The following is an 18,055-nucleotide window of genomic DNA, read 5'->3' on the forward strand; positions in this document are numbered from 1 at the left end:
TCGATTCTCTCAGCCATGAAACAAGTAAATCTAGGCCAGCCACTCTCTGTAAAGCAGTTTCAAAGACTGTTAGGCCTCATGGCAGCAGCATCCAATGTTATACCTTGCTGCCTGTGGCACATGAGACCGTTGCAGTGGTGGCTCAGGACCCAAGGGGTTCTCCCCGAGGGGAAACCCGCTCCGCATGATCAAGGTAACGCGGCGCTGCCTTCGCGCCTTAGTCATGTGGAAAAAACCTTGGTTCCTGTCCCAAGGGCCCATGCTGGGAGCTCCTCGCGTCACGCTAACGACGGATGCATCTCTCATGAGTTGGGGGGTGATCATGAGTGGGGAATGGAGCTCCTATGCTGTTGGGGACATACAGTAGCTTTGTGTTTTATATTGCGTGTCTCCGGTCTTGCTGAAATACTTCTGCAAATCAGCTGTGGGCCACTATTACCAAAAAATGTGTCTATTAAATGTGTCTGTTGTTTTTACTACTTTGAGTAAAGATAAAGGATGGAGCAAGATTTGTTTGACAAACTTTAATGTCACATCAGTCATTCACGTCAGTGCTCACTAATGTATGCACCGTTGTTGATACAGATATGATGCAGTTCCCACTTGTGCACTGCAATAAATTAGAAATATACACATCTGTTTGTTGATGGACAAACACTTGTTAATGCTGATGGAATGCTGTGAGGAATTACAGTTGTTACATCTCATAATGTACCTCAAACTGAGTAGTGTATCACTGAGAAACATCCTGCTCATGTCATCCTTGCGATGGAGGTTCGGGTTGAATAACTAGTTCTTCCAATGTTTCATAACTCATGCTCGGATTGATATGGTAAAATCAACGCTATTGTTACTGTCTTTACATTGTGTACAATCACTGAGTTTTAGACCAATCACAACTGACTCACTGGGCCATCTGACCAATCAGAGCAGAGCGGGCTTTTGGAAAGGAGGGATTTGGAGAGATTGAATCATCGGACGAGTTGTTTGAGAATCAATGAAAAATGTGTTTTTTGACCTTTGATGCATGTAAATCTGTTGTAGGAGACCTCAAAAACAAAATTAGGAGACTTTAAAATAGCATAATAGGGGCAATTGTAATTATGTGTTATAAAAATTAGTGTTTTTATCTTTGTAGAACTCGTAATTAGAACTAGTAAACTGGGAATTTCGTGAGCACTCCGACTTGTACCACATGACCGCTGTGCCACCTGACTGCTGCGGTTTCATATTGCCGTTGATAGTGTTGCCATAGAAACGCATACTTCCGAGTCAAAGGATGTGAACAGCTCTTAGTAGAATGTCATGGGTTGGTAATTACGTTAATTACGACATGCCGTGAATGCAGCATAAAAACTATGGGTAAGAAAGTGTGTAGAATCAAGTTACCTTGGTGATCTTTTGGTTTTGATAAGATGTGATGTAATTTCCTCTGCAGATGCCTCTCCATTGCCATTAGGCGTTCTGTCTTTCTGTAGGAAGACTTTAGACGTGTATGACACTTTTACCTCCTTCCTCTCCTCTTTTATCTGTGAGTGATGGTTATGATTTAGACATAGTAACATACATGGTAAGATGTACTGTACTTCTAATATTGTAACAATTCTCCTGGCACCTTGTTCTCCATTGGTGGTTTTATTTCCTGTTGTCTTTTGCTGTCGGTTGTGTCATCATGCCATTCCTCTGGTCTTTGACTGCTCACCCTTTCACTGATCTCCATTCGTCTCTCAGTGCTCCTCGTCTCTGGTCTTTTCTCCTCTTCCTCCCTGTCCTGAATTTGCTGATACTGTTTGGAGGTGGTGAAGCTGGTTTTCTCTTTTTGTCTAGATCTTGCATTCACATTTTTCTCCTTCTCTTGCAACTCTTCTCCACTGCCATTCTCTTCCATTTTGGGCCGCATTCTCCGTTCCAGCTTCTGAGTCCAATCGCTGAAACCTTCATCCTCATCCACAGCAATAGTACTGCTGGGTTTGATTTCACTTTCGTAGCTGAAAAAACAACAACAACAACAACAACAACACACGTATGAGTATAAAACCTTCTAAGATATAGCATGTGCATTTAGCTGTGGTCCTCACGTGGGAAACAAAGACTTGAATCTTGCTTTTAAACTTAAACTAAAAAATGTTAACTCATTTCTAATCACTATTTATTTTCTACACTTTAAAATAATGTGAAATTTATGGTTAAAAGAATGGACAGCAAACTGCAACATTTTACGTTTTACAGATTGAACTTCAATTTACTGTTAAATTATTTTAAATTTTTTAGTTATTTGTTCAAGAAGCTGTTTAACTTGGATATATGTCACATTGGATTATTGCAACTTCCGATTCATGCCGACTTTAAAAACAGTTGGTAAAGAGAAAGTCATGATAAATCAAAGTTCATCAGAAGTTGATTTTCCACAAACTGAGGGAAATACTATCATACACACAAATACTAAACACCATCATGATAACAAATATGAAACTAAAATATTGCAATAAACATCAATTAAACAACATTGAGATGCAAGATGTAACATAAAACTGTAATGTACATAACTGATAAAAACAACAACTAAGAACAGTTATTTAAATAGATATAAAACATCAAGTGACCAAGTGTCACCAAATACTTTATATACAAAGACTGCACTCGTGTTACTGCACATTAGCTGGTCTAGCCTGAAAAATACGTTTCTTAACGCTTTTTGAGCATAAGAAACAACATTTATGAAATAGTTGTTTGTCAGATTTCATTGTTGATTTCAAACATAAAATTGAATCCTAAGTTTGGTGAACAGCTTTGGAGAATTTGATGTTTCCACATTCAAAGAGATAGAAGCTGTGCTTGCATGACTGAAATAGCTGCCCGAGAGGTGTTTCAAAGATGGCGCTGAGTGAAATGACTTGCCTGAAAGAGAAGGAGACTGAGAATGTCAACTTACACTTTTTCACGTTATTTTTTACTTCCAAAAACCATGTAACAGCATTTTACTGTAAAAAGTTGACAAACCTTGATGTTGACTTGACAAAGCCTTATCTTAAAGTTTGAAATAACTTTAGTTTGAAGATTTTACTCTTCAATAAAATGTGATTAACATGTTTTAGCAAGTTGCTAACATGTTTTAGCACGTTGCAGGCATGATTTAACATGTTCCTAACATCATTTAGCACATTGTTAACATGTTTCTAGAATGATTTACCACAATGCTAACATGTTTTAGCATGTTGCTGTCACGATTCCTGAGGTTTTGTTCATGAACTCTTATTTTAATATTATTTTGTCTTGTATTGCCTGTGTTCAGTTTTTACATTAAATTAATATATGGTTCAATTCAATTTACAAAATAGGTATTTAATATAAGTATACTCGATCATGCTCTCCCAAAACAAACAAAAACCTGGCCTTTTCTTTTAGATGTTTTAGAATCCATTACTTTGGGGTAAAACACTGGAATTTTTTACTAGAACGAGAGGCAGACCAATATAATCACATTCATAGGGAATCTGGGCAAGTTAACAGTCAGTCAGGCATGAACGGCTCCAGTCAGTGAAAGCACCGCTTGAGCCCACACACCTGTGATGGTGTTACTTTGATGAAAGAAACTATGTGCTGAAGTCACTGTGCCAGCCTATTAACACGAGAGGCCGACTTCAAACACGTTCCTCAGAAAACAGATGTTTGAGGTGCGTGTGAGGATCTGACAGGTGGTTGGTTGTTTGTTGTTGTTTTCTTTCATTTGCCATGGGCAACCAGAGGATTTTGATGAAATGTATAATGTTCTATAATGCGAACAGTTTCACATAACTTTGAAACAAAAAACAGGCAGTAAGCTGTATGCTAGTTTAAAGATTGAATGCAAAAATGCATCCCAGGATTGTGGATTGTCGCTTTACTGCATAGAAACTGTTAGAAAAGGGGGAAAAGCTTCAGTGAGGTTCTATATAGAAATCTTAAAGAAGACTTTATGCCAAAAAGGTTCTATGTAAGGCAGTGGTCTCAAACTCAGTTCCTGGAGGGCCACTGTCCTGATCCAGCTAATCAAGGTCTTCAGGGTTACTATACACTTCCAGGCAGGTGAGTTAAAGCTGGTTGGAGCTGAACTCTGCAGGACAGTGGCCCTTCAAGAGCTGAGTTTGAGACCAATGATATAAAGAGAAATGTCTTAAATAATTGAATAATACTTGTTTAAGGGATTATTTGTTTATGTATTTTTAGTAATAATGCATGTTTACGATCTATCAAAAAAAAGAAAAAGAATTAAAACATAATTAATTAATTAAAACTAAATCAGTGAAGTTATCTCATGATGGGAAACATAAAAGGTTCTATATGCGCTTGACAAATCCCTTTAAGGTCCTATAGAGAACTCTTTCTTCAAACACCGTGTACAATTCAGACGCATTGCGATAAGATTCCAGCGACAAACGATTTTTCCACACCACACCAGATGTGACTCGACTTTGAGGGGCAACAAAATCAATCAAAAATCACAGCCAATCAGAAGAGCATTTGGGTGGAGTCTATCTACAAGTGCACTGCACTCGCAACAAAATGGATAAGCACATAAATAATTTAATAAATACAACACCAATTTAACATTAAAAATACATACTGAGTGGCTGAAGCAGTCTTTGTCATTGAATACACTTTGTTCACATTGAGTTGACAGTTTGGACATTCTTGTTTCCTTTAATTTATTTTCAAGATCTGAGATGAATTATCCATTGTCACTTTCAGTATGGCAATTAGAAACTTCTAACATTCAATTACTGCGCTCCTGAGAACGACTTGCTTCGACCAATCAGAAGCTGACGCTGTTGTGATCCTTTTATAGCTTCCACATCACCGTCACATGCGACGTCACGAGTGACGTAATGACGCAACACCAATCGAGATTGGACTAGTTCCCTACAGGCTTCAGACGCGTCACGCTGCCAATGTGTCGATTCGCGACGCAGCACAAGTTCCCTCGAAAGGGAACTATTCTTACCATGGTAAATTTGTCTAAGGGACTGTTCAAAGGGTCCACAAAAAGTTAAAACACACACACCTGCACTTAAAAAACTCAAAATAGAGATTAAAAAAAAGCTGTTTTCACAGACACCATCTGCACCTCTTACTATTTTCTGTTCATTGCAACGCCTTGAATTAAAATCTATGTAATCTGCCGAGGAGCTGCCGGAAAGGAATGCCAAGCACATTCCACAAGATTATTAAAAAGATTTTCAGCAAAGCATAACGACTGAACATCATCAATCAGTCAATACAATTCAATACAGAATAGCCATGCTTATTTACAATAAAGCTTACTGTATGAGTCTAGTTAAAAAACTATTGCACATGCATTACTAAAAAACACTTTTCATGTTGAACCGATCTAAAAAGTCTTAAAAATGATTCATGTGTATCTAAGCCAAGAGTGAGCTTCTAATCTCTGATCAGGGATAATTACAAAGTGGCCCTAGATGACCTATTTATGCTTTGAACAGGTTAACTCAGACAGCTGTGTTTAACTTCACACATATAAAATATGTGGTATGTGTGTGAGGTCCATAATGTTTCTTTGATTAAAAGCAAAGCACTATGGTGTGGGATATGACATAAACCCTGTTCCAAAGGCATACCCTGCTGAAAATTCTTCAGAGATTAGGTAATGATGAGAGACCAGCTGTGCCGCCCACTATACATGTGCACATGTCTTTGGTTGAGAGAAAAGAAGAGAGAAAGAAAACTAAACAGACATTTCGCTAAGTCCAACCTTACTATCAATGGCATGACGCTCCTTTTTTTCAGATATATAAATCTATTAAAAAATACATTATGTAATCAGATTACTTTTTTCACGTAACTAGTAAAGTAATGCATTACTTTTAAATTCACAAAAAAGTTTCGTAACTAATATACATATATCCCATGGTAAGGATTCTTTTCAAGAATGCGGGTCATGCGCAACAAACTTCCGTAATTGGTATATATATAAAAAAATATTTTATTTTTATATAAAAATAAATTATATATATATATATATATATATATATATATATATATATATATAACGTCTTAAAAAAAACTTTTTACCATAAATAATATATTTAAAAAGTTTTTTTTCAATATAATGGCTAAGATGTGTAAGGAAAATACGTTGTTACTTTTTACTTGATGGTTACACATGTTTTTCAAAACCATATGAAAACAACATGAATACAAAGATTACATTTCAAAGAACATGGCACTTCTGTTTTAAACTAAATTTTTCCTTTTATTTATTATGGACATTCTTTTTTGACCCAAAAACTAAACAAAAACTGCAGTTGTTTACATGTCGGTCAGACGTCTCCTTCTGTCTATGTGGACGAGCTCTTGGCCAGAATAAGCTGCAATGAGAACCAGACATGTTGCAAGTCCACATTTCCATATTACATATGGAAATCTGCCAGGCAACAAAACAAGCTTAACAAATACCAGGTGAAGTGCGAAGTATAGAATGACGTTGATACTTACAGGCTGGCCTCAGGTGGGTTCACACTGTCTTGAGGGGACGCGGCAGATCTAGACAGGCTGTGTTGATTGCGGAAAGCCTCCCGGGCCCGACGTCGCCTTTCTCTCTCGATCTCCTCAGCATCTTCGACACTTCGCTGGGCCGTCACTCTGCAGGAAAAGAAGTGAGAATGAGAAATGTTATACAAGATACATTTTTCTTTCTTGACCCAGATGAGAATCGTGGTCGAATGATAAATGACCCCCTAGCCTAGAGTGCTGTTGGCTATGATACATGGACCTCTTCAAGAAATCTCCAACAATAGTTTGTTTAGTCCCTTGTTTGAGATTTAGAGCCGGTGGAACATCTGCTCTGGCATTCGACACCGCCAATGCTTGAGTGACAGATGGGATGCCTATGCAAACTCACACTCAAGATACTGAGGCATCTCTGTGTTTATCTAGCCTGTAAACATACACAAACATGCTCTTCGTGTCTCCAACACTTGGAAAAGTAGGCCAAACAAACTAATTTAATTTGCTACTTGAAGCTTTATTTACTAATGTATTAACTTTGCTCTTCCTAGATCATAAGGGGGTCGATGTTTTTGCAAAAATTAAAAGTCTATAATCCTTTACTCACATTCCAAACCTGTATGACTTTTTCTTCTGTGGAACACAAAGGAGATATTTTGAAGTTTGTGTGTTTTTTGTCATCCATACAATGGAAGTCATTGGGCTCCAATGTTAGATGCCAACTTTCGCCAAAATATCTTGTTTGTGTGTTCAGTAGAAGCAAGAATATCGCACTGGTCTTGAAGGACATGAGAGTTAGTAAATGATTTTTGGGTGAATTATCCCTTTAGGCACTCGGTCTGGATTGTGGATCAATGAAGGGTGAACACAGGTCACCAATGACCCTCAAAAGAATTTCAGGCCAGATTACATCTGAGGTCACAGGTTGCTCCGATGGCTTTACAAATTGCCGTAAAAGCATGTCGACTGATCAATATTGTCTTATCGACATTCAAAAGAGGTTTCAGCTTGATACAATTTGTGAACGTTTTTATTTTCCACAACTTCTTATTTCGAGTTTTTTATTGAATGATCTACAGTGGTACTTCAAAGAACCAGAAAACAACATGTTGAAATTAAGAACTTATGTAACACCGTGAATTTTTAATTGCCAAAGAACCGCACAGCAACACAAGAATCCTACAAAAGTTCTTCAATGAACTCCTTGATCAAAGGACCCTATTTAAAGAGTCATTGTTGTCACTGAAGAAGTTCATTGTTCTCAGAAGGTTCTGCTGACTAGCAGATATGCTTTGCTGCAGCAAAAATCTTATTTTAATGTAGGAATTTGACTTTTTGGAACTGTTTTCACTAGCAAAGAAAAATATACAATCTAACTGGCTGAATTTAGTTTTAAATACAAGTTACAGAATAATAGTTTATTATTTGTTGAACTGTTATAGAAAAGCACTTGCAGCTGGGTCATTCCTTGTCAACTCAACAAGAGGTCCTTGATTGGCTAAAAATGTGTTTTTGATATTTTTTCTGGTGAAAGAAATACATAAATGAAGACGAAAGCCAAAATATTAAATGTCATAGATGTATGTCTACTGAGTAATCCACTCTTTTGTAGGGGGAGGGGGTGGTCAAAATGACAAATATCTCTGAAACTGATTCAAATACAGATTCTTATAAATAAACTTTTGAAAGCAAGTTATGGTGCCTTAATTCGACCATTTCAGTGTATCTTTGGCACTGAGATGTATGTTCTATGCAATTGTTTTGACAGAGAGAAAAATAATACATTTCTAGTTTCAACATTATATAATATTCTGATATTCCCCTTTAAATACAATAAGTATCATCTGTGTGCAAAGTGACTTTTGTGAATTTAACAATTTACTTTAAGTGCCATATATTGAGATCCCAATATCTCTGCAATTGAACCATCTAGGGTCTTAAAAATATGGATTCCAAAAGAAAAGTTTGTTAAAACCCAAAATGTAAAAGCATATTAAGAAATATTTAATACATCTTGAGTTACAGACATGCAAATTACTTTTTCCCATACACCGTTGGCATATAATGCAACAAAGATTGCTAAAGTCAACAGATTTTACTAATAGACCTGTCAATCTCTGTGTTCAAATAAAATAATGATGCTACCATCTTTCTCAAGTAATTTATACCCCCTTGTAATTTGGCTCCAAATCTCAGGTGAAAATTGTCATTTTGTTTGTCTTTCCTCAGAAAAAAATATTAACAAAATCCAAAAATTGAGCCGGGGAAGTTTCTGAAATTTGGTTGATTTGACACGGAATCACCCAATTATACTTGCAATCGAGATGTACCGAATATATCAGCATGGCTGCAGTTACCTGTGGCACTCTGCCTTCAGCAATACTGGTACAAACCAGTTTAATCATAACCCAACTACATCTTGAAACCAACCATACAGTTTCACAAAGGGCTTATGGCAGGATCTGATCTGTCACACACAGTTCCCGTGCCTCTGATTATAGGCTGTTAATCACTCAGACGGGATTACTTCATTTTTTGGCAGAAGCCACTTGAATGATGTAAATCCTGCCAATGATGTCATTCAACATCAGATTTATTTACCACTATCAGTCTGATTATGTAGCCTTTTCCCTTTATGTCTGGAAATACCATCTTTCAATAGTTATGGAAGTGAAAACAGATTTTCAGTCATGGTGAGCGTATTGTCAAACACAGACTGACAAAATGTTTCTCAGACTCATTTCTGAATTAAATGGAAACAATAAAGTGGGAGAGAAAGAAAGGGAAAAGCAAACAAGAGCCTGGCTTATATTCAGCATGTATCACCTCCCCTGACTATGTGTTGACTAAACTTCCACAGCCTGGTGCCCTGGGGCAGAAAGGATTTGGAAAGCTTGATGGATTGGGAAATGTTTTTCGCCATTGTTGCCTGCCCTAATTTACCACAGCCAAGTCTGGTCTTGCAGAGCACAAGATGAGCTACATGGGTCAGTCACAAATGGGTCACATGGAAGTTGACCTCCGACCTGAGTTTCCCTTTTCAGCTGTAAGCCTTAATTATTAATGTGAAATCAGTGATCAGTAAATACCAATTGTCTAATACATGCTTTCCAGACAGGGTGTTATTATCATTATTGGAGGCATGTATAACTTCCATTGTTCTGTGGAACACAAAAGAAGATATTTAAACTGTTTTTGACCATATAATGAAAGTCAAAAGGGTCCAAAACAACCTATTTTTCATATGTTTTAAGTCATTTTTTTTTCAAAATACCTTGTATGTTCCACAGACGAAAGAAAAACATAAAGGTTTTTTGGTAAACTACCCCTTTTAAAGCCCTGTTTACACCAGCAACTAAGCAACTGGAAGTCGATTTCTGGCAGCGTCAGTGTGAGTATGCTCTCCCGAGGCTTCATGGGATAGTGCGCACTGGATTTGCACTTCAGAATCTTGCCAGAAGTGAAATCTGGGTACTTTTTGCCTTTTATAAATTTATTTAGACATACTACTTTTTCATATACTGGTTTTCACCAGAAGTATGCACATTTGAATGCAGCCACACTGTAAAAAAAGAAAAGTTGACTTAACTTAAAATTATAAGGCAACTTGCTGCATAGATTTTTTGAGTTGACTCAACTAATAGAGTTTAATTAACTAGAGATATTATAGTTGAGTCAACTCAACTATAGAGATGTTTTAGTTGAGTCAACTAAAAAAAATCTGTGCAGAAAGTTGCCTTATAATTTTAAGTTAAGTCAACTTTCCTTTTTTTACAGTGCAGAGCTTTAATTTTTGGGTTAAATAAGCCCTGTTTACACTGACAGAAACTGGAAGTCGTTCATTGTTCAATAGAAGACAAGAAAATATAGCGATCAGGTTAATTTTACTGGGATTTACAGGGATTTCACTGTTCTAAACTATGTGTCTCTGCCCAGTGTCCACATAAAAATTATGCATAGAATTAGATTATTGTGAAATTCAAACAATAAGTGTTGTTTTGGGACTGTTCAATGTGGAGTGATATCGCTACGTGAACACTGATGTAGAAACACCTAGCCCTGGTTGTAAGACTAAACCTGACATAAACTGTAAACTTGTCCCTCAAATCTGATTGGTTGATTGGAATGTTGTTCCAGGATCAACAAAGTTGGTGATCCAGGAACATGTTGTACTCGGTGAAATCGGGTTCACCTAAAAGGTCCTAAAAAAGTGTGTGAACAACACGTTATGTTACATTTACCTCAGCAAAGTCATTCAATCCTGTTAGCATGAGAAAAAAAAAATAGTTAGAGAAGCATATCCTTGTTTTGTGTTTGTTTACAGGGTAGCAAATCCTTCTGTTTGAGATTTGAATGATGGATGCTGTTATTTTCTTCCTCTCTCATTTTATTTCTGAATTGAAGGGCAGCTGTGAGGTTTATTGCCTCTGTGAGTCAGATGATGTCATCCTAAGGACAGATTTAAAGAGCAAAGGAGAGTTATTTTCCCAGGCATGTTAGTATCTTCCTGCTGTCAGTGTGTGGTCACATCACTGCAAACCTCACATACGTTTTCCAGTGTTCCCTAAACGGCTGAAGACATTTCAAAGCACTGATCTAAGCTGTGGAAAGTGCGCCGTTATGAATCATGAGGATTGTAACATCTGTAATTATGTCATTTTATCGGAGAGCTCTAAAAATGATTTATTTTTTTAGCACACTATAAAATGAGAGGATATATTCCTAAATTACTTGCACTTAAAAATTAGGGTTCCAAAAGAGGGGTTTTACACACTTTTTATTTCCCCAAAGTTTTTTAAAATATTTTTTTTTTCTTAGTGTGAAGGACATTTAAAAAAAATCTAATGAACCATTTACCATTTTTAAGTATAAAAAACGTTTTATTTTAATGGTGATGTTCAATGGATGTTAAAGGTTCTTTATGGAACAATAGATGGCAAAAAAAGAACCTTTAGTTTTAAGAGTGTAGTGTGCATAACATGCAACAAAAAGGCTCTGGAATGGGATTGTGATTGATTTGCAAATATTTCTTTTCATTTTTTTTTTTCATGTATGTTTAGATTTTTTATTTGAAATCTATAGTTTACTTTTAAAGTGAGCTTTTTTTTTATATGTATATGTAATGTAGTTTATGTTTCTCTGTATTTCTATGGCCTAGGAGTAGACACATTCTTCTAATTTCAAATGATTGACATTTTAAAATATACAGTACTAACCTGAAGTTTACCTCTTATCTCTTTTCTCACTGCCTAGAGCCTATCTTTAGTGGCTCATCTTACCCCACTCCCCCTATATATACGTCTTTAATGCTTAACTAAACATAACACAGTGCCCTCAGTGTTTATTCTACTCTGTTGCCTAAAACCTTCGGAAAAGCATACTGCCACAGGGATGGTAAAGTTTATTCCCCCTTTCAGTCAAACGGCTAAGCCTTCTGCATTCCAGCAGCTCTTATCAGAGAATCGTAAATAGAAGAGCTGCTCACGTAAAGTCCACAGATCGGGGGGTCACGGCTTTGACCACAATGTGTCGGTGTGACGTGCTGTGTGTACTGTACAATCTGTAGAGGTTGTAATGGTTTTCAAAACACTTTGACAAGTGTATACAAAATACTGAATGCACAGTGTTGCAATTGACATATCCGGAACGTGTCGCAGCAGTTCTGATGAATGTAGGCCGTTAATAGATAAAGCAGCTTGTTGAGTGTGAGAAAAAGCTGATTTTTGGCAGCTCTGAAAAGCCTCGGGGGAATAAATCCTGTCTGCCATTAATGCAACCTGTTTGTGTTTGACAAAGCACACCTGATCCACCTCAAATCCTTTTTGTACAGAAGTGAAAAATTGTTTTCCTGATTTGTTATCACAAAATGTTTTCTTTTGTCAAATCAACTAAGATCATTTATGTGGATCAGATAACATAATATTTTGAGTTTCTGTTGATTAAACTAATCTCCTTCATTGCATTAACTCAATTATTTTAACTTCAATTAACTTAAATTTGTAAGGCAACCAGGTTACTTACTAATACAGTATAGTGTACAGTTTGTTTACAGTGTACACATCCTGAGAGGTTACGCTATTTTTGTCCTTATACAAATTGTGTGTCTTATCTTTAAACCACTCATTTTGTGTTCCATGGGAGAAAGACAGTCATGCGGGTTTTGAAAGACATGAGGGGTAAACAATGACTATCATGTTTAGGTGAACTAAGCTTTTTGTGACAAATTTTCGGGGGAATTCTGAAAAGACCGGTTTATGTTTGTACACTCAAAAAAAAAAAAGTCCCTTCATAGATAGGACACATTTAAATTTTGGTTACTTAAACATATCTAACTAGGAGTTATACGTATTTAATGAGTCTAACATAAAATATATAAATAGTGTCATTAATACAATTTATTTAAGTTTGATCAACTCAGTTTAATTAGATTAAGGAAAGAGGATCGCCTTCTGTGCAGGCAAAACAGCTGGGTAGTTCACCACTGAATTTTTTTATGTTTAAATTAGTACATTGTGAAATGCCAGTTTCATTGTTTACAGTAAATAAACCTACAGTTTACTACCTAAATTATAGTTGGCTTGTAACACCTTTAGAGATAACCGGTCATATTGATGTGTGTCATTGCCAATGAATGTCAACAGGTCACATCTTTAATTAGGTGCCCTCAACCCTCTCCTTCCTCCCTTCTCCTGTCCCGCCATCTATCCACAATCCCACAGCACAAACAATAAACTCTCATCTGGAACCCTGACAAAATTCCAGCTCATAAAAGCCACAGTAAACGACACATCATGCATTTCTCTATAAAGACAACAAGGCATGAAGGTGTGACAAATTGCTAGAATGTAGTAAAATGTGCTGAGAGTTAATTATTGTATTTTCTATACTATATGTACGTGTTCAGGTCTTGTTTAGGTGTAAACATCTGTTTTTGCCTATTTGTTAAGCAATCATAATCACAATGTTGGCATTTACATACATCGTTTTAGCTAATTTTATCAGCTCATATTAATTGAGAGACATTTGTGAATTGAGGGATTATCCATATTTTAAAATTCTGTTGCACCAAAACTCATTTTTAACTATTAAAAGACAAATGATTTAATGCTTATTTTGATTTTTTTTATTTTTTAATCAAAATAAAATGAAAAAACTAAGAAATTACGACCAGTTAAAGGACCTAAAAAATACAGCTTCCGTTATATGTACAATTTAACCTAACATCTTAATGTTATATCAACTAACCAAATACAGACATTCCCATTACCCAAATGTGAAAAGTTAATATCTTCCCATAACAAAGGATGACAGGTTCTTAACGAACACAACATGGCATTTAATATAGGCTATGTGCATTAAATATTTACATGAATTAAAAAACTTCAATTCAAACAATAACCCCATCATTACCCACAAAACTGACATTAGCAATTGCAAAAGAACAATGAAAACAAACTATATGTCCATCATCACACCTGAGATCCCAGCTGTAAACCTTAAATTTGATGCGAAAGTCTGGTATACAAATTCCTCACCTCAAGAGGTTCTGCAAACCTTGCTTGCTGGAGTTTTGTCTCATGAATGCACTTGACATTGTTCTTTCTTGTCCGAGCTTCTTTTTTTTCTGAGATGTTTTGAATTCCGTGGAATCTGATTCACAAAGACTCCCTCACGCTCTTTCCTTGGACGCTCAGCTTTTGAGGAGAGATCCACGCGGCACTCAGTCTCGTCTCAGAAACTGGCTTTAGTCACACATTGTCCCCTCCTCCTCTCCTCCTCTTTTTTTTCCCTTTCCTGCATGTGGTTCTCATTGAGAGAGCTCAGACCATAACCTAACATCTTTTCCCCCTCCTTTTCCCTCTTTTTCGGGGTCATGTGGCTGTCCCAGGGGAAAATGTAAGTTGATACCCCCCACCCCATGCTATGAATCCAGCCCCCCCACATGACCCCCGTCCCAAACCCAGAATTCAGCCTTTCTTTTACTCTGTTTACATTGGTAGCAAAGGTCCCAGACATGCTTACAAACAAACTTCAGGAAGCATTTTGATTTTCCCCATTGCTTTTCTCATATACTTGCAGGATCAATCATTCTTGATGATGACATAATTACACTACCGTTCAAAAGTTTGGGGTCAGTATTTAATTTAATTTTTTAAAATTTATTCAGCAAGGACACATTCAATTGATCAATTGTGTCAGCGAATGCAATTATAATGTTACAAAAGATTCTATTTCAAATTAATGCTGTTCTTTTGAACTTTCTGTTCATCAAAGAATCCTGAAAAATAAATAAATCCGCAAGAATATAAAGGAGGGCAAGTGCTGAAAATGCAGCTTTTCCATCACAGGAATAAATTACATTTTAAAGTATATTAATATCGAAAACAGATATTTTATATTGTAACACTATCTCTCAATTACATTTTTTTTCTTCTGCATTTTCATCAAATCAATGCAGCCTTGGTGAGACTCCAATCTTTTGAAAGGTATGTTTCTTCAACTTTTTTGCCTCAGGTGTTGATTTTTACTAAAATAGATTTCACCTTTTATCTTTTTGTTATACGAAGGTCACCATTAAAACTGTTTTGGAAACTTTTTAGTATGCATTTCCATTACTTTTCCATTATGCATTTAGCATTTTATCCACAAAGGAACAAAAGAAATTTGTCAGAGAGGCACATCATTCCTTCATTTATGTTTGCTATTTTTTAAATGAATTTAAAGAATTTAAAATAATTGAATTGTTCTATTCTTGTCCAAATTTTCATATAAAACAAAGAGAAATATTATTTTGTGTGTGTGTCCTTACCAATCAAGCTGCACGTTTGTCAAATTATGCACAAATGTGTGAAAATACTATTTAGTTGTGTGTATTTAGGATAAATACTTATTTAGGATATGAAACGCTAGATATGATAATACCTTTCAGCAAGACAAAGAGTCAGTCATTTTATTCCTAAACAAATTATTTCTATCACTGTCATTTCCACTACAGAATACTATTAAACACAAATAAAGAATTTGAGATGTGGTAGAAGTGACATTGTGGTGGAAATATTCATTATTAAAAAGAAAAAGAAAAAAAATGTATTTTCTAAAAGTCGAGAGTGCCAAAATGCCCATATTTTAAGAAACACAAATACAGGGTTTTCAGACGAAAAGTTTCAAAATACACTTCTTTTATGAGTGACCTATGAGTGATAATGTGTTTTTTATTTATTAATTTTTTTTTGTGTCATTTGACAATGATCTAGAAATGGTGAAATGGTGACCAGTCACAGCACATAAATATAACAGTTCCTAAAACATTCATTCATCTTATTAGACTATTATATTGTACTATTATCACCTTATAGAATATTGCTTACTACATTCTTTAAAGGTGAATTGTGTAATTTTCCCATTGGTCGGAGAAGCCGGTTTCCCTGCCCCAAACTCATGCCATTGGTTCAGCCATTGTTATGTTAGGTAGCTCAAACAAACAGAGCAATGTTTTGTAACCACCACAGTCACACAGTGTTTACACTTTTCAGAAAATCAACCAACTAATAGCTTATTTATAGTTTTCTCTGCATATTAAACTGACATTTTAATCAGAAAAAAAAAATACAGAATTCACTTTTAATTGTCAAACTAATCAGCATGTTTCTAGCAGATTTCAAAATCAATATGTTTACACCCTCTCTGGTCTCATCTACTCTCTGGTTCACCACACACAGACACATTCACACACATAAACACATCTACTGAAGCAACAGCCTTGTTAACCCGGTAACTATGGTAAACTCTGCACCATTCAGGCCTGTATGACTGTTTAGGTCTCTCTCCAGACAATAACGGCACTCAGCATTTGCAGTCCTCAACACTTTACTGAGCCTTGTTTAACAAGTCCAGCCCTCACTTAAACACTGACCCACAAGCCCACACAGAGAAAGGGGAATTTGTGGATATCAGGAAGAAATAAAGTCCTTCAGTTAAGTTATCTGAAGTTTCTATTTGAGTTTCTATTATACATGTAGTTGCCATATAGGATTGTGATGATGTTTTGAATTAAAGGAATAGTTTACAAACCCCAAAAAGGAAAATTATTTTGCTTAAGCCTGAGAAACACCGGATTCGGTTCGGTGTTCGGTACGCATTTTCAAACCGAACGGTTTGTTGGACCATTTTTCCTGCCGACCAAAATTTCGTTATTTCAAATGTAGGCGGGTCGCGGGTGGCAAGCGCGCTCATAATGTAAGAGACGCTGGCGCGACCACAACATTGTCCGACATCAAATGACGTAATGTAAGCGGAACGAAACTGAGCTACTCGTTATTGTGTGGTTGACGGACCGTTGTTTATCAGTTTGGACCGCGAGCCGATCTTGATCAAGCGACACAGTTACACAGCGCAAAGAGATCCAGTAAAGAAATAATTTGAATTCGCTACTTAAAGGGGACATATCATGCTAAATCCACTTTTTTAGCCCTTAAATGCATTTTGTTGTATATTTGGAGTGTTTAGAAGTACAGTGTGGCGAGCAGGACGAGGCCGAGGGCCGTGAGAGAGCGGCATGAGGCCGGTGGCGTGATTACTCTGATGAGCGACACCTGCGAGACGCACCGGTCTCGAATCTCTCACGGAGGAGCGGAAGCATAAAGGAGGAGCGACGACAGTGAAGAGCGAGAGAGGACAGGCCTGATTTTATGTTTTGTTTTGTTTCTGTTTTGTGTGGCCAGCAGTTGTCCGTGAGGGGCTGCTGGCTTTTACTTTCATTTTGTATTTGGTTTATTTTTGTCATTAAAATATATTGAATGTTCGCCGGTTCCCGCCTCCTTCTTCCCGTAACAACATACCTCGTTACATTGGTGCCGAAACCCGGGAAGAAGGAGGAACGCGCTGTCAAAGAGCCCTCGCCGCTGTGGGGAATCCGCGGTGCCATCGAGCATGGTGAGCAGAGTCCGTCGCCATGGACGCTCGAGGCGGTGCGCTGGAGTGAGTTGCCGGGGGGACGGTCGAGCTCGCTGCTGGCCGCCTGGGTGCTGGAGGGACGGCTGCCGTCCGTGAGGGAGAGGAGGAGTCGCCGCCGTTCGCCGTGGGCCGGAGCCTGCTGTCGTCCGCCATGATTGGGAGGAGCAGGGAACGGGGGATTCCTGCCGTCTGCCCGTATCCGGAGGAGCCGTCGCCGTCCAACAGGCGGCGGAGGAGTCTCGTGCCGTCCACCGAGGGCTATCCAGCGCCACCGCCAGGCACAGCGGAGAAGATCGCCCAGCTGGTGCAGGGCCAGATGGCAGCGCGTTGTGGGAACCGGACTAATAATTTATTTATTTTTTCTCTCTCCCCTCTCTCGTCTCTGTCGCTCCTCATGCTTCCGTCTCCTTTTCTCTCGTCTGTCCATACCCCCAGGTACCGCAGCCGCCGTGTTCGGTCTCCCCGGAGGAGGGGGAGGGGGAGGGGGAGGGGGAGGAGTAGAGCGCAGTCTCGTGGGTACCCCCCGGCCTGCGAGGGGCGATGGGGGTATGTGGCGAGCAGGACGAGGCCGAGGGCCGTGAGAGAGCGGCATGAGGCC

General features: G+C 37.7%; 1 protein-coding gene across 2 annotated transcripts in view; it reads right to left on the reverse strand.

The window, feature by feature from the left end:
• The window catches only part of lsp1a (lymphocyte specific protein 1 a), a 47,385-nt gene extending 33,052 nt beyond the window's left edge, over positions 1-14,333 (reverse strand). For both annotated transcript variants that reach the window (XM_084094847.1, XM_084094846.1), the window contains exons 1-4: positions 14,040-14,333; positions 6,493-6,639; positions 1,616-1,988; positions 1,390-1,529 (exon numbers count right to left, since the gene is read on the reverse strand). In XM_084094847.1, the coding sequence (XP_083950973.1) occupies positions 1,390-1,529; positions 1,616-1,988; positions 6,493-6,639; positions 14,040-14,098 (719 nt within the window). In that variant the 5' untranslated portion in view covers positions 14,099-14,333. The remainder of the gene's footprint in view (positions 1-1,389; positions 1,530-1,615; positions 1,989-6,492; positions 6,640-14,039) is intronic.
• Positions 14,334-18,055: the final 3,722 nt, after the last annotated feature.

This window comes from Abramis brama (genome assembly GCF_963993115.1).
Source record: "Abramis brama genome assembly, chromosome: 20".
Lineage (NCBI taxonomy): Eukaryota > Metazoa > Chordata > Actinopteri > Cypriniformes > Leuciscidae > Abramis > Abramis brama.